The sequence below is a fragment of the Petaurus breviceps genome, unplaced genomic scaffold (genome assembly GCF_028583685.1).
Source record: "Petaurus breviceps papuanus isolate PSGF00001 unplaced genomic scaffold, PetGlider_PUasm1.0 174, whole genome shotgun sequence".
NCBI classification, from domain to species: domain Eukaryota; kingdom Metazoa; phylum Chordata; class Mammalia; order Diprotodontia; family Petauridae; genus Petaurus; species Petaurus breviceps.
The window spans coordinates 26226023-26243214 of record NW_027185761.1 but is presented as its reverse complement, the minus strand read 5'-3'; the positions used below and the strand labels follow the sequence as shown (position 1 = coordinate 26243214).

The window sequence follows — 17192 nt, the reverse complement described above, 5'->3', positions numbered from 1 at the left end:
AAGTGGTAGGAGAGCAGATGAAGAAGAGATTATTTCTAAAAGGAAGGGTCAGGGAAAGTTTTGTGGAGGTGGTGGGATTTAAGCTGGGCCTTGAAGAATGGGGAGAATATTAACAACAATACAAAAAGATGGGAAGTCCATCCAGGAATGATGCTCAAAAGCCACAGGGGTGAAAAAGTGTGTGAGACCTGACACGGGAATAGCAAGTCGACCATTTTGGTAAGACCTGAAAACTGTCCCCTCTCTAGTCTTTCTTTCATGGATAAACCTTTAGAAAGCATAGTCGACCCCTGCTGCCTCCATTTCCCTTCCAAGGGTCACTCCTCTTCAAGCTGGATTCTATTCCCTCCACAACCACTGACGATGCTCTCTCAGATGTCACTAGCAACTGTTTAATCACCGATAGCCTCTTTTCTTGGTCCTCATTCCACAGCATGGGACACTACTGACCTCTGTCTTTCCCTGCTCCACTCTGCTCTGTCTTGATCCATACTCTGTCGGCTTCTAACATATTATCCTGGCTCTCCTCCTATCTGTCAGGCTACTCCTTCACTGGATCTTCTTCCTGCTTCCACTCCTGAAAAACATTCTGCCTTTGAACTTTTCTCTCCATAAAAATTCTGCTTTGGTTTTCTTTCTCTATATTCTCTTCCCTAATAATCTCAGACATTGTTGTGGCTTCGAGTATTACCTCTGAGGGGATGACTCCCAACTCTATCTCCAGCAAAGATGTCTCACCTGAATTCCATCTAGACCTTCATGTCCAGGAGGTTGCTGGACATCCCTTTACTGGTTTGTGGGCTCCTAGTATGATCATGCTGTGGTTTTTCAGCTGGAAGGAGCCTCAAACGCCATCTAATTCAACACCTACATTTTACAGATGAAGAACTAAGTGATGGGCCCAAGGTCACATAGGATCTCTAGCTGATGATACCTCTCCCTGGTAAAGGAGATGGAAAATAAATCAAAGGTGATTCCAAGGTTTCAGGCTTGGGTGGGTGGGAAAAGAAAGGTGCCATTTGCTAAAAGAAGGAAGTCAGGAGGACAACTCTATTTTAGAGGGAAGAAGATGCCTTTTGCTGGTGCCAGAAACTGTCAATAATCAGAATTAGATCTCCTTTGTGCCATCTTTCTAAAGACCCAATAATTAGGGCCATTCAGGCAGGAGAAAGATCGCTCTGTTGTGGCTTCAAAGGAAATCAATGAAAACTGAGTCATGCAACACCAAGTGGGTGACAGTCTGTCTCTGTGAGAGCAGGGGAGGGGGGGTGAGGAATGCTAAATTTCTTTCAAGGGGGCTTCACAGAATAAGTTACAGGCAAAGACGGGGGAGGGGGAGCATTGGAACCTATCACTTAAATGCAGCACCGTCTCTCCTCCAGGCTGCTTAATTAAGCCTGAGTCCTTCCCTTTCCTTCTGCTCACCAAGGTCCTCAGCCCCTGGGTCAAGAGTAAACGCCCCCCACCCCCTCAGGCAGTGAGGGCACAGGAAAAACCCAGAGGCAAGACATCTGACAGGTGACCTTATTTTAGAGGGAAGGTAATCTTCTGTATAAAACTCAAGGCAGATCCAATTTCACACAGATAAGGCCTCTTTTTTTAAGTCAAAACAAAAAGAAAAGGAGAAGATGGGGTGGGGGAATTCAAATCATTGGGTGAATGCATGTAATGGGAGACAAGGTCTTGACAGTGGAAGCTTCCCAGGGAGATATCCAAAGCACAAGAAACTTAGATTGAGAGGGATCTAAGCAACTAGATCTTTCAGTTCATCTATCTGTCCACGCATATACATGTATGTATATTACATATATATTTTTTTCAGCACCTACTATGTGCAATGTAGCCACACAAGTGCCACTGGGAAAATCCCCCTTATGCCCAGAATACTCACTTCCCACTGCCCAAATTATCTTGTGGCTACAGCAGGTGACCCTTGGAAAAAGGTCCCTTTGCTCCTGGATGTAAGAGTCTCTCCCTCTTTTCATTGTAAGTGCGACAGAGTGAGTCTCACAGGATGGACAGGCACACATGGACTGTGACTGACACTGCATATTCCATGATCTCATATTTTCCCCAAAAATTCCGTATTTTTATCAGGAGCACTACCAACCATCCTTCCAGTCACTCATTTCACAACGTCATCTTTTCCCCTTCCATGTTTAAACAAGTGCCCAAGACGATTGTTTCTACCACCACAGCCCCTCTCACATCCTTTCCCTTCTCATCACTTACTCCATCACCACTCAAGCTCAGGCCCTCATCACTTGGGCACCATTGCAATAGCATAGTGCCTGGTACACATTAGGCACTTAATAAAAGTTTATTGACTGACTGACTCTTAATTGATCTCCTCACTTCAAATCTCTCCTTCCTCCAATCCATTCTCCATTTAGCTGCCATAGTGATTTTCTCAAAGTGAGGATCTAACCATGTCAATCCCTACTCAACTCTAGTGGTTCTCTACTAAATATAAATTCCCTAAAGCTGTTCACAACCTGGTCTCAATTTACCCTTTCAGCCTTATTCTATGTTACTTCCCACCCCCACCCCCTACTCCTGTACTAGAAGTTGCAGCCAAACCACTCTTCTTGCTACTCTTCACATTCATATGAAGAAACAACTAAAATATTTAAAGAGGATTAGGAAATTAAGGTACGATCCCATCTATTAAGATGCACTCCATCCATAAAACTGAGAAAAAACATCCTGCTAGGATGAAATCAAAGGCAATCATTTCTGCTTATTGTTTATGCTAAATATCTATATACCCAGAAACAAGACTCCTGCTCAAAAACCGTTACGTTCACTGGCTAACATGACCTATTATTTCATCGTTGTATTATGCCTTTCAATTAAAAAGTGTCCTAGAAAAGAAATTCAACTGTATGGTAAGTTACATGGATCAAACAAATTGGATAAGTAATTACTAACAAACAATTATTATTTACAAATGTTCCCTGTGCCCCAGGCCATCCATAGGATTTAGTTCGATTTTGTTTGCTTTTAATAATGAAGCAAAAATTAAGTGACTAAAATGGCCACATCCACTGCCCCAGAGATTCCATTATGAGGCATCTGCTACAGGAAGAACGCTGACAAAAAGAAAGTCCCCACAAATACTAACATTTTTAGCAGCATTTTTTTGTGATGGTAAAGAACTGGAAACAGAGTAGATGCCCATTCAATGGAGAAAGCTAAAGGAATTATGGTACAAGAACGTAATGGAATGTTACTGTGCTGTAAGAAATGACAAATGTGAGGAGTACATAGAAATGTGGGAAAACTTACGTAAACTCATGTGGTAAAGTCACAATGACTATAACAAGGCAAAGAGAAAGCAACCTAAGTGAGTACTGCGGAATTACAAAGAAACAGCTTGAAATGTAAGAAAAAGTAAGAGAAGACACTCTTCCCCCACTCCTTTGCAGAGATGGGAGGTCCGTGGCTATGGAACACTGGATAGATGGTTCCATGGGACGGTTCTCTAGGAGTGCAAAGGGAGAGGGATATAGGGAGAAATTTAGGTGATATAAAAACAAAGTTATCAATAAAATTTTTCATTAAGTAATAAAAATATTTTTACTTAGAATATTACCAATAATATAAAGCATTATGTAGCTATTTTGTAGCTAAATATATAAATATTTATTTATCCAAAAGCTGTTATGTTCACTGACTATTATGACCTATTATTTAGTTGTTGTATTATGTGTCTTCCAATTAAAAAGTATCTTTAAAAAGAAATTCAACTGCATGGCTAGCTACATGGATCAAAAAAAAAAAACTGAACAATTAATTACTAACCAACAATTATTATTTATAAATCCTCCCTATTCCCCAGGAAATACATAGGGTTTTGTTTTGTAAGCAGAATAAATAAATATTTTCTTGGTTTTGTAGGTAGATAAATAAAACATTTTAAAAATATTGTCTATTCCACTTTTGAAAAGGGACAGTGTCAAAGGAGAAAATAGAATAAATGGGGGGGGATAGGATGGAGGGAAATCTAGTTAGTCTTTCACAATATGACCACTATGGAAATGTTTGGCGTAACTACACATGTATAACCTATATTGAATTGCTTGTCTTCCCAGTATGGGTGGGCGAGGAGGGAAGAAGGGAGAAAATCTGGAACTCAAAGTTTTAAAAACAAATGTTAAAAAATTGTTGCTACATGTAACCGGGAAATAAGATATGCAGGCAATGGGGTATAGAAATCCATCTTGTCCTACAAGAAAGTAAGGGGGAATGGGGTAAGGGGAGGCATGGGGGTGATAAATGAGAGGGCAGACTCGGGGAAGGAGTAATCAGTATGTTTTATCTTGCCATTTATATTGCCATCTTGGGGTGAGGGGGTAGGGGAGAGATGGGAGAAAATTTGGAACTCAAAAGTTTGTGGAAATGAATGTTGAAAACTAAAAATAAATAAACAAACAAATAAATAAAAGCACTGAATTTGGAATAAAAAAATTAAAATACTGTCTATTCCATCTTTATCTTAGCCTTTAAAATGTCTATACTGCATGTATGTTTATAATATATGATTGTAATTATCTATGTATCTAATTTATAAATGAATAAATATACATATATTAAGGGATTATACTCAAAAAATATTTGACTGACAGGGGAGTACAATCAAAAAAGTTTGGAGACCACTGGACTAGGGAGATTCATAGATTCAAAGCTAGATGCAGTATTTCTGGGTCAATAGCTTGGTCATCAGACAGAAAAGTACCTAAAATCAAGCCCAGGATGGTTCTCCCCATTTGGCCCTGCATACCCAGGTTCCTGCTTCCCATCACAGTGTACTCCCTACTTACCATCATCACTAGTATGAGGCTCCGTGCCATTGTCGTGGTCAACCTCATCAATTGTCCCCGGCTCACTATGTGGGCTGTCACTGCAATGAAACAAGAAGAGAAGACTTGTAGGGGACACTCCCCATCATTGGCAGCCTCACTGTATGCCGGTTCCAACCTCCTGCTTCAGATGAGTACCTTATCTTCCCCCATCCTCCACACACATAACTTGCCTGTTCTGCCATCTGAATTCATAGAAAGTTAAGTTTAATTGCTTTTCAACATGAAAACATTACAAATAATTGAAGATAAAGACCATGATCCTCTTTTAAGTCTTCTTCAGGTCAGGCAGCCACAGTTATTTCAACCAAATTTCATATGACACAGCCTAATGTAAGCTCCCCAAGGGCAGGCTCTATTTGTTTTATCATTTTGTTTCTATCTTGCCCATGGTAGTCACTTATTAAAGTGCTCAGTGGGTTGGTTTGGATGGTGGGCCTTTGCCCAGAGTTAGAACAGAAATATAGAATCTCATTCCTGGAAGGCAACTTTTATCTTGTTTGTACATAGTAGTGCCCTGTTGTCTCCCCCATTAGAATGGGAACTCTGTGGGGACAGGGATTGTTTTTGCCTTTCTTTGCATCTCCATAGCTTAGCATATGGTAAATGCATAACAAATGTTTGTTGACTGACTGACTTAGAGAGCAATTTGGAGCCTAGAGAAGTCAACAGGGCATCAGTTTGTGCCATATTACCTGATGCCCAGTTGCCAAGTCTAGGTAAGCCATTTAACTTTTCAGGGTTTTTATTGCTTCATCTGTAAAATGGGGATTACAGATAATGGTTTTTTACCTGCCTGAAGGAGAACAGATCAGGCAAACAGGAGAGGTCCTTTCTTACTCTAAGACTGATGGTTCTAAAGCTTTAATTTGGCTTCGGTCTTGCAAAGAGGGATTCCCCAAGTCATTTACAGGCACAAAGATGGTGAAAGGCTTGGACAAGGAGTACTCATGAAAAGGCCAAAAAAAACTGTGCTTTTTTCACCCTGAAGGAGAGAAAGTTTGTGGGAAAGTTGGGAGGGAGGCTGTAAATGATAGCCTGCAAGTCCATGAGTGATTAGTATATAGAGGATATGGGTCAGCTATTCTCTCTCTTCTCTGAAGATGGGCTAAGAGCAATCAGATCTGAACTTTTCTACATAGGTAGATGGTATCACTGAACAGGATCTTACCAATATTCTTCCCCTCCGGCCATGCACTTCTCATACACTGGCCCTTCCAGTTCCCTGTGGCTGGGAAAGATGGCCTCATGATTGACAATGATGGTTTTGATGACTTCATTGACGTGAGCCTGGCATGACACGGGGTCTTGTCCATCTGGGATATGCATAAGGGTTGGCCCAAAGCAGATGGCTAGGTTGTAGGGATCCATCATGTTCTCATCGCTGTACTGGGACAGGCTGAAACAGAAGCCCCCATGAGAAAAGATTAGAGTAGTGACTACTTTGATGGGGCAGCTGGGGCTTTGTGGAGATAATAGCCATGAGCCCCTACCCTCAATGGAATTTGGAAGCTGTTGAAGGTGGTACTTTCCTTACAACTACATGGTAGGGATAGGGAAAGGAAAAGTAGCAGAAGAAAAACACAGGGTTCTACAATCTCCAGCAGAACTGTCTGTGGACATTATCACCTTGCTTGGCTTTATGTTGGAGTAGATGTATTGCATGTTTTGAGGGGTTATGGGAAGGCTTCTCATAGCCAACCTTTATCAACCAGGTGATTCTACCAGTAGGGACTCATCCCTTTGGGTCATTTTTTCCTTACATATTTCTCAATCAGACACACATTTGGGCATAGGTATCAGGAAAGGGGGTAGAGAGACAGAGACAGTAAACTAATTTCCACTGAATTATTAATGACAACACATTGCTCCTTTCTCCTTACAGGAACTGCAGAGGAAGAAGGAAAATAGAACCCAGAATACGAACATGGAAGAAGAGAGTTATGATGAGAGGAAGAAAAGTTTCACCAAAGAGGGGTGGGGAGCACAGAAGACTATCTTTGCTCTTTGTTCCTTCCCATTTCCCCAGTGGGTCTGCTCTAGTGTGGACTTCCATTACTCTGTGAGGTCAGACCACCGACCTCAGGGAGGAGTGATGACAGATATGCTGATCCCCGCTCCGTCCCTCTCCATAGTAGTGAGAGTCTGAGGAGGTGGCTCCTGGACCTCAGAAGGGTTGAGTCTCAGAAACATTGTTGGCTCACTCAGCTTTACATACATTTCGAGCATTTTGTCATTAGGGCAGCTCCTACTCCCACCTTCCATTTTGTGACTCTCTAAGAACCCAAGAAATAAATCTCAGGGAGTGGGTCCCCACAGCTTTAACCATAAACATATCAGGGTGCAAGAACCTCTTTCTCAAGGATGGGGCCCAACAGCATCTGAGCAGGTCCACTTCTGAGGGGGGGGAAAGGGGGCATTTTAGGGGAGAGAGGGAAGGAAAATTCACTCACTGGTTGAGAAAAGCGAAGAGGTATCTCATGACCACAATGACCACTCGGGGCAAGGTGACAAGAATCTGCTGGATCAGGTGCACTCTCTCTGCAGGGCTCTCCATTTCTATAATGCAAGCCCCCCAGGAGCCCCCACTAAGGTGAGATACAGCTCAGTTGACCCGGTGGGGGGACCCCATCAGGACTCTGACCTCTCTTCCCCAGCCCACCCTCAACTTTGGCTCATGTTCTGAGTGGCTCTGTTAAAGGGAGAACAGTAAATTGCTGAGTAGAGGAAATACCTCACTTCATTCATTTTATCCCAGCTTTCATGACTTTTTCTCATTCTGAACTACAACATTTATAGTTTTTATCTTGTCTCCCCAGAAAGACTATAAACCCCAAGAGGACAGGAGCCATGCCTTAAGCTCCTTAGATTCTCTTATGGAGTCCAACATCACACCTTCCACAAATGGCACATGCTTCATTAAAGTTCCTCCTTAATTCACTGATGCTGGAATTCCACTACATAAAATGAGGCATACCATGTTTTTCATGCTGAAGGAAAATGCTGATAAATTAGATCCAAGAGCTAATGTTCATATAAATGTGACTGGAGTAATAATAATATAATATATACACAAGAAAAAGTAATGAACTTGGAGTGCTAAATTTGGAATCATTAAACCTAAGTGTGAATTCCAGTTCTGTGGCTTACCACTGTATAACTCTGCTCAAGTCACTTAACTTCTCTGTGCCTGTTTCCTCTTCTGGAAAATGAGTGAGGGTGAACTGGATGACCTCTAAAGGGACCTTAGCTCTGGGTCTAGGACCTTCCAGTTCCAGGTCAATGATGGGATCATCTTATGATACAAAGACAAATTGAAAAACAATCTTTGACCACAAAGAGTGGACATTCTAACAGGCAGCCAAGTCAGAAGGGAGCCTAGAAACATACTTCCTCTCCTCCTCTTAGAAAGCCCAGTTTCCATCAAAACTTAGCTCAAGCGCATCCTTCTTTCTACCTTAGGTTTCTTTTTTCTTTTTTTTTTTTTTAAAGCAATCAGGGTTAAGTAACTTGCTCAAGGTTACATGGCCACTTATTTCCGGGTGTGGTACTGAGTATCTGAGCCTGGATTTGATCCAGGTCATCCCGACACTGGAGCCGGTGCTCTTACTCGCTGAGCCACCTGGCCGCCCCTAAGCAATTGGGGTTAAGTAACTTGCTCAAGGTTACACGGCCAGGTGTTTCTGGGTGGGTGCCAAGTGTCTGAGCCCAGGATTCGATCTCCAGGTTGTCCTGACACTGGAGCCGGTGCTCTTACTCGCTGTGTTACCTGGCCGCCCCCTACCTTAGGTTTCTTTTGACTCTCCCAGAGAGTAAAGCCTCCTCCCTTCCTCCAAATTATCTGGTCTTTATTTTGAACATACTTTTTCCAGACATTGTTTCTCCTAATAAAATATAAGCTTCTGGAGGGCAGGGACTCTTTTATTTGTGTCTTCTTATCACCAGAGCCTAATATAATACCTGGCACAAACAAATGCTTGCTGACTAACTGACTGCTCTACTTTGACTAGACCAATTTACAAGAATCCTGTAAGAAAGGTAGCTGCTCCCATGTTCTATATGTTCCTACAATAGTTAAAACTTGGTTTGACCAGTTGAAAACTTAATTAATTATCAATAGTTTCTTTCCCCACAGAAGGTGACTGCTGTTTTCCTCTTCTTTTTTTTTATTATTATTATTACCCCTTGCTCTGGGAAACTCCCCTTCCCACCCCATCCCTGGGTACTTACTGATGGTGGATATCAAATCTTGAAACCTTTCCTTGGGAAAGAGTGGGTTTTCCAGTCCTCGGAAATACAGCTTTAAGACGCCGGCCACTGAATTAATATCCCTTTCATTTTGGTCATCCGCCAGGGGATCTTCACCTGAACAGATACAGAAGATGACTTTTCAGCCTGATTAGACAGCAGGAATTGTTCAATTAGCTAGAACAGATGACCCCCCAACCCAGGCCTGATCAGGAAAGCAGAGCCTGGGATGGGAACTTTCCCTCTATTTTCCCAGCATGTTCTAACTTAATAGACTCTTCCACTGGCATAATCACACTGGGATGTACCACTCCTAAAGTCATTATAGAGTAGGGGGAAGGGAGGAAGTGAGGTTTCCAGCTGCTTCTTGAAGGGCTTCTAAGCTACAAAAAGAACAACAATAACCAGCATTTATGTAGGCCTTTGAGATTTGCAGCATGTTTTACAAATTTTGCCTCATTTTAACCTCACAACAACCTGGGAGGAAGGTGCTCTTATTATCCCCATTTTACAGATGAGGAATCCAAAGCAGACCAAGGCTAAGTAACTTAACATCACAGGTCCAGGAAGTGTCCGAGGCCACTTGTCTGAGTACACTGCCCATTCCATTAGGCCAGTGTTCCAGGAGAATACAATGATTCCTAAAGGTAGGAAGGTAGGATAGGGATGGTTCTTCTAAAGCCCTCCTCACAAGTTCAGAATCATTACCCTCCAATGAGATTAATAATGCCTAACATTTGCATGATATTTTAAGGTTTACAAGATACTTTAAAAATTCTATTGCATTTGAGTCTTAACAGTAGCCCTCAGAGGCTGGTACTACAGGTATTATCATCTCCATTTTATAGATGAGAAAACAAGAGACTCAAAGGTGTGAAGTGATTTGTGCAGGGAAACCCAGTTAATAAGAGTCAAAGGCAGGATTCAAATCCAGACCTTCGTAACTCCAAGCTCATCATTCTAGCCTCTATGTCTTGCTGCCTAGTTAGAAAGCTGCAGCCTTAAAGAACAAAGCACACGAAGTATTTCTACCCATTATCCCCCTGAGAGTGATGAGGAAATTGACTCAATACTCATCTCTTAGAAATATTTACTTATTTTTTTTTAACTCCTGCCCCATTCACCTAGGAGAGGCAGCAGGCAGTAAAGGAAATAAATTCAGTTTTCTTTCCTACGTTCCTCAGCTCCCATGTTTTTACAAAGCTACCTCTGCCTTGAGGTGACAGAGGCATTTGGCGGGGGGACACTCCAAGGATGAGGTGTCAGGCATCATCAGGGTTTTCTAACCAGTTCACCCAAGCACGGGTTTTTAAGGTCAAGGTTAGAAAGTCCCATCTGGCCAAGCTCTAGCCAAGGAGAAAGAGCAGAACTAAGGAAGAGCAGTGTGGGCAGTGGACTCAGGTGCTGCTGAGAAAGAGAGGCATAGAGCTGATGTTTGGGAAGCTGCCTGGGGCAGAGGCCACACTCAAGGGTTCCCCTTGCCCTTATGACTCATCCTTGCTCCTCCCTGGCCCTGCAGTGCCTCAGCCATGCCACTGCATGAAGACTATGCCTGTCACATCCCTTTGTGGTCAGCAAACGGCCTTCTCCTACACGAGGCCTTTTCTTATCCTTTGACCCCCAGTTGCTAGCAGGGTTGCTCCCCAAAATACCTTGATTTTGCCTATATTTTCACTTGTTTATGTCCCTGCTGTTCCTCCCCAATAAAACAGCGAACTCTCCAGGACAGGGAGCTATTTCATGTTTGTCTTTGTGTCCCCATGACCAACCTAGCAGCTGACCCAGGGTAGGTACTTCACAGATGACTTCTGTATGGATACGGAACCATCTGGCAACAGCTCGGATGCCCACTAGGCAGCAGACGTTCCTTAAGCCATTAGACAGAGGAAGTCAAGTTCATGTTTGTTGTCCCTGCCTCTTTTGATTCCTCCAACCTCTGTGGTCTCCCCTGCCCCAGCCCAGGGTAGCTGATTCCTCTTGCTGAAATCTGCAGCAACAAACTCATTCACAGCAGGGCACAAGTAACGGAGAAAGCCCTCCCTGATCAGCCTGGGGTCTGGGGAGGGACACAGGCAGGGGACTGGGTTTTTCTTCCTCTTGCATTCCTACACAAGCATGATGAGTTGGTATCTCTCTTTGAGCATTTAGCATATCCTGCCTGGAACTGTAATCAATAAATATTTATTAGCTGCGTGCCAGCTAAACATTAGAGTCACTGTTCTATGTGTACTATTTCTCATCAATACTGTAAGGTACAGTTTGATATGTTAAAAGTATTAAAAATGTCAAGTATTTCTTTAAAATATGCTATGATGGGGAGAAGGGAATAAGCATCTATATAGTACCTACTGTGAGCCAAGTGCCTACTACGCACCATTGTCTCACTTCCACATCCCTTTATCTCCCAAACCGTGGAATGTCCTCCCCCCTTTTTGCTTTTCTATCTCCCTGTCTCTCTATTCCTGCAGTACTCCATAGTTTGGCATCTGAGTATACAACTTTCTCACATTGTTCTTTACTTGTTTCAAGCATGTGATTCTTTTTTAAAATTTTTTTGGTCTTTATCAATTTGTTCATTATTTTTAGTTTACAAGATTCAGTTCCACAGTTCTTTGAATCTCAAATTTTCTTCCCTTCCCTTCCCCCCCCCCACATGGTGACATACAATCAGGTATAGTATTTGCAGATACTTTCACATTAGACATTGGTCAGGTTATAAAGAAGGATTGTATCAGATGGAATGAACAATGGGAAAGAGGAAACAAAATCAAACAAGAAAATGAAAAAGAACAGGTAATTTGCTTCAATCTGCATTCAAACTCTGTTCTTTCTAGTTCTTTCTCTGAATGTAGACATCACTCTCCATCATGATGTAACTCTTTTTCTATGCAACCAGGCTGCAATCTCCTTATAGAAGAGGGCTGGATCCCAAATTTCTTCCCCATTCCCCACTGAACCTAATCCAATACAGGGCACCCACCCAACCACACCCATATGGTAAAGTCTATGTACGTAGCTATTTGTATGTTGTCTCTCCCATTAGAATGGGAGCTCTTTGAGGACATGAACCCTATTTCCACTTTCTTTTGTGTTCCTGAGACTTACCGCTCTAGACTAGCACAAACTAAAAGTTAAATAACTACCTGGACTGACTGATGAGCTATGTAAGAAGACAATGGATATAAAACACTTTAGAAATCTAAAAGAGATGATAGATAGATATCTATATTGAGAGAGAGAAAGAGACAGAGAGAAAGAGAGATACAGAGAGAGACACAGAGAGAGAGAAACACATCAATTTTTATATTTGTATTAACCTTGGGGGTAACTTTATCTGTAAACATGAAGGATAATAATGTAGATGGACACATGGGGCTCAGACATGGTTGAAATGTGAAAACAAAACCAGTGATCTCTTCCATTGCAGATTGGGAAGCAAATTACCACTCAATTATCAATTCACCTTTTCCTAATCGTTTACCTACTTTAGGTTTCTTCTTAATTCTGCTAGCAGGTTGTATGGTGATTTTCTAGAAACATTTTTTTTAAGTTTAATACTGATGGTAGCAGTAAATTAACCATTGTAAAAATATATATTGTGAGAAACAAAGACTTATTGGGAAGATTATCTCATTCAAACTCCTTTTACTGAGGAAGAAACTGAGGTCCAGAGACAGTAAGTGTTGTACTGTATTATCTGCCTGTAATTTAGCTAAGTTTCTTTCTTAATGCTACTAGAACATGATGGTTTCCTAGAATTTTTCTAAGTTTAAGATTGATGGAAGAGGTAAAGTAATCAATGTATATAGGGAGAACAAAAGACACACTGAGATGGAGGGGAGCTTAGAGATCATTTCATTCGACCTCCTTTTACAGAAGAGAAAACTGAGTCTCTGAGATGGTCATAATCTGCCTAAGTTTACAGAATGAGTTAGTGGCAGAGCTGGGGCTAAAATCCAGATCGTCTAAGCTCCTTTGCAGAGAAACCAACCAGACTGAGAAACAATAAACCTCTCACTTGAAGTGGAATCTGTTCACTTTGAAAAGTACTGGGAAGAAGGGAAAACAGTGCTTCTTGCCAATGGCCTCATCCACAAAGTTGGAAGGAACCACTTCTAGATTGGAGGAAAAAAAGGAATGACATCATAATTTCTTCTAAAAAGAGTTGAACGGTTAGCATCCTTAAGAGATTCAAGTGGAGGATTTAGACACTAAACAATTACCAGGGAAACACACAGCATGCCGGTTTGGGGAGAATTTAGTCACAAGCTAGAGTGTGTAGGACGTGAAGAAGAGTGGGTGGGAAAAGAGATCCAGAGACATGTTGAGACCATCTGGTTGCCAGGGAGATGGCACCATGAAAGGTGACCCAAAATAGGAAACTTGGAATCAGAAAGAAGATGAAAGCTGGAGAAGAGATGGAATGATTGTGTCCTGGAGGGTCAGAAAGGATAATGAGCAAAACTTAGCAGACTATTTGGTGGGCAAGTGCTGAAGAGCAGAAAGTAGTAAGAGTGGGGACTGGGACTTGATTATCCCCCACAGAGAAAGCAGACAAATCTTCCTAAAAGAGAAATTCTGGGAGGTTATTCTTGACAAGCAAGGAAGTGACCAGTCAGTGTAGGGACTGGTCAAGGCTAGGCAGCAATGACTTAAGGAGGATAAGGTGTATTTAAGGTAGAGAGGAACAGCTGAGGAAAGTAGCAAACATTCATTAAGTACCAACTAAATGCCAGGTGCCGTGCTAAGCACTTTACAAATATATCATTTGATCCTCATTATAACTCTGTGAGGTAGGTGCTATTATTATCCCCATTTTATGGTTGAGGAAACTGAGGCAGACAGAGCCTAAGTGATTTGCTTGGAGTCATACAGCTAGTAGGCATCTGGGGTCTGATTTGAATTCAGGTCTTCCTGACTCCAGGCCCAGTGCTCTGTCTACTGGGCCACCTAACTTGGAGGGCAAGAAGGCAGAACTGGTACATGGGATGGGGCTAGTCCTGGAAAGAATGCCATGGCTATCATCTAGTAGAATGGGTTGTACCTGAGGCTTGCTTTGTTATTATAAACAGGGGACTATTCAAAATTCTTCAGGCACATGACAGGGGCAGACATTGGCCTTGGGAAATGATGCTTCCAAAAGAAAGAGCTTCTCAAAGGATAACTGCCAGTAGAAGAAACTAAATGACCACCTCTCTGAACTGGGCCATCTAGGGAGCTCACCATGACTGGGAGTGTTCAAATAGTACTCAGATGACCAACTAATATATGCCCTACTAGGGATTGTTACATGGGGTGAGATGTTGCCAGTAGTTCTCAAAGTATGATCTAGGAACCCCTGGGAGACCCCAAGACCCTTTCAGAGTGTCCTCAAGATCAACTATCTTCAAAACAAAAATAAGATGTTTTCATTTCTTTGTTGCTATTCAAACATTTTTTATTGACATACAATTCTTTATGACCCCATTTGGGGTTTTCATGGCAAAGATACTATACTGATTTGTCATTTCCTTCTCCAGCTCATTTTACAGATGAGAAAACTGAGTCAAACAGGGTTAAGTGACTTGCCCAGGGTCACACAACTAGTAAGTGTCTGGGGCCAGATTTGAACTCAGAAAGTTGAGTCTTCCTAACTCCAGGACTGGCATTCTATCCACTGAACCACCTGGGTGCCCATTTAATTCCCACTACAATAAATATTGATAGATACAATCCACATGAACAAAAGCTCTTTCTAGGAGGGGATCCTGAATAAATTTTAAGAATATAAAGGGTCCCTGAGACCAAAAAAAATTAAAGAACCTCTAAATTCTTTGTAACTCTAAGAACCTGTGTCTCAAGCACTTGCTTTTGGGGGCATCTTATATCCTTGCGGCTTATCTGTCAGTTACAAGCTAGATGCCCATGACTTGAAATATGCCAGGAAATTGGAAAGATACTGTACATGGAAATTAGGATATCCAAAGTACAACATTTAGCCTAGTGGCTGAAAGTACATTAATTCCATAGGGGTAGAATGGAAAAGATGCCTAATGGCACTGCAGAATAGTTAAGAGTTTTAGAAGTAGCATTAGAGGAGCGGCCAGGTAGCACAGCGAGTAAGATCACCGGCTCCAGTGTCAGGACGACCTGGAGATCGAATCCCGGGATCGGATACTCAGCACCACACCCAGAAATAACTGGCCGTGTAACCTTGAGCAAGTTACTTAACCCCGATTGCTTAAAAAAAAAAAAAGAAGTAGCATTGGGAGAGACCTAGGTCTGAAGCCTGACTAAGGAAGATACTTGTTGCTTAAACATTGTCAAGCCATCTCTGAGCCTCAGTTTCCTCATCTGTAAAACGGGGATAAAAATAGCATCTACCTCACAAGGTTGTTTCCAGCAACAAATGAGATAAATTAAAATACTATGTAAATGTGAACCGACTGTTATTGTTATTATTGTTGACTATAAATCACAGAATTTTGTAGTTGGAATAGATCTCGTTGTCTAGTCCAAGCTATACAAAAAAAGTCCTCACTAGAACACATCTGACAAGCAGTAAGTCACACAGCTTTTGCCTGAAGACCTCCAATGAAGGGAACCCACTCTCACTAGAGTAAGAATTCTTTACCTAGATTCCACAGATTCCCAAGGGATCCATGAATAGATTTCAGGGGGTCCATGAACTTGAGAAATCATACCTTTATTTTTACTAACCTCTGGCTAAAATTGATCACTTCCTTCAATTCTTTAAATTGAGAAGGGGTCTGCCCATAACACACAAAGCTTAAGAAGCCCTTCTTTAGAGGTAGCGTGTTCTACTTGAGACCCTGGACAATTCAACCTTTCTGATCCTCTGTGTCAGCTTGTATAAAATGAAGAGGTTGGATGACATTGTCCCTGAGGATCCTCCCAGCCCTAAATTCTGTGAATCCTGTAAATTAATGTGGCAAGAACTAGAGAGATGAGAGAAGAAACCAGGGTAGATCTGGTCGAGGGTAGGCTGAGTCTCGACATATTATTTCAGGATCCTTAAGGTTATCTGAGGATGGATGTTAGGGAAGCCTCCATATGTTCCACAATTTAACAGACCTGACTGAAAAAAGGAGGACTCTAGAAGACCCTGTAAGAACCTCGCAACTCGATAAAATATTTTTTAAAAATTCCCTTTCATGCTTCAAAGTCATCAACTTACCATACAATTAACAATGAAAACTGGACATGCCTGAATACTTTAGTGTTTTCATCAAATAAAACTTATAACAAAGTTTATCTGACATATTGAATGATATGCATAATTACTATTGCGCTGCATGGTAATTAGACTTCAATAATTAGCAGCTCACACAAATAACTTCAATTAGTATTACTTTTATGCAGTCAAACCAAATGTTTACAGTTCTTTTATTCTCTGTTCTCCATGATCTATAATCAGCAAGTGATGACAGTTTCCTTAATGCCATGTTCAGCTCAATCCCCCTCATATATCCACACTTACTCCTGAACATAATGAGAGAGGAAGATCTGGGATCCAAGTCCAAGGCTGAAGCTCCCTGTTCTCTTGACTGTGCTGCTCCTTACCCTGACTTTCCTCCTGTGCCACCAGCACCACCTGAGGGGTAAGACTTCCTCAGTCTATGCAGCTGTTTCCCACTCCTGGCCCCAGCCCTAGGCATCCTAACTACCTAGGGTGGCACAATTCTGGGCCACGTGGACAGTCAAGCAGGGGTGACTGAATGAGCACCACACAGTAGGGAAGAAGGATGAGGGAGACACAGGCCAGGCTGAGAAAGATTTCAGAAAGAGAACATGTAGAAGAAACACAGAATCCTATAAACCAAAAATCTTAAGAGGTAGAAGGGACTATAGAGGTCTCCTAGTTGAAATAGAAGAAACGGCTTCTATTAACATCCTCCCTCTCCCCAAAGTGGTCATTCAGCCTCCAGATGGAGATCTCCAATGATGGCAATGTCACTGTCTCCCAAGGCTAGCTATTCTACTTTAAGGTACTTTTAATTGTCAGGAAGTTACTTACATCTAACTAAGATCTGCCCCTCTAGGGTCAGGCCAAGTTTTAATCTCTTAAATGACAAGTTTTAA

General features: G+C 41.9%; 1 protein-coding gene across 5 annotated transcripts in view; it reads right to left on the bottom strand.

The window, feature by feature from the left end:
* Nucleotides 1-17192, bottom strand: part of SRGAP3 (SLIT-ROBO Rho GTPase activating protein 3) — a 299497-nt gene that overhangs the window by 26825 nt on the left and 255480 nt on the right. For all 5 annotated transcript variants that reach the window (XM_069084036.1, XM_069084033.1, XM_069084034.1 and 2 more), the window contains 4 exons: nt 9093-9227; nt 7316-7421; nt 6034-6261; nt 4824-4903 (listed from right to left, as the gene is read on the bottom strand). In XM_069084036.1, the coding sequence (XP_068940137.1) occupies nt 4824-4903; nt 6034-6261; nt 7316-7421; nt 9093-9227 (549 nt within the window). The remainder of the gene's footprint in view (nt 1-4823; nt 4904-6033; nt 6262-7315; nt 7422-9092; nt 9228-17192) is intronic.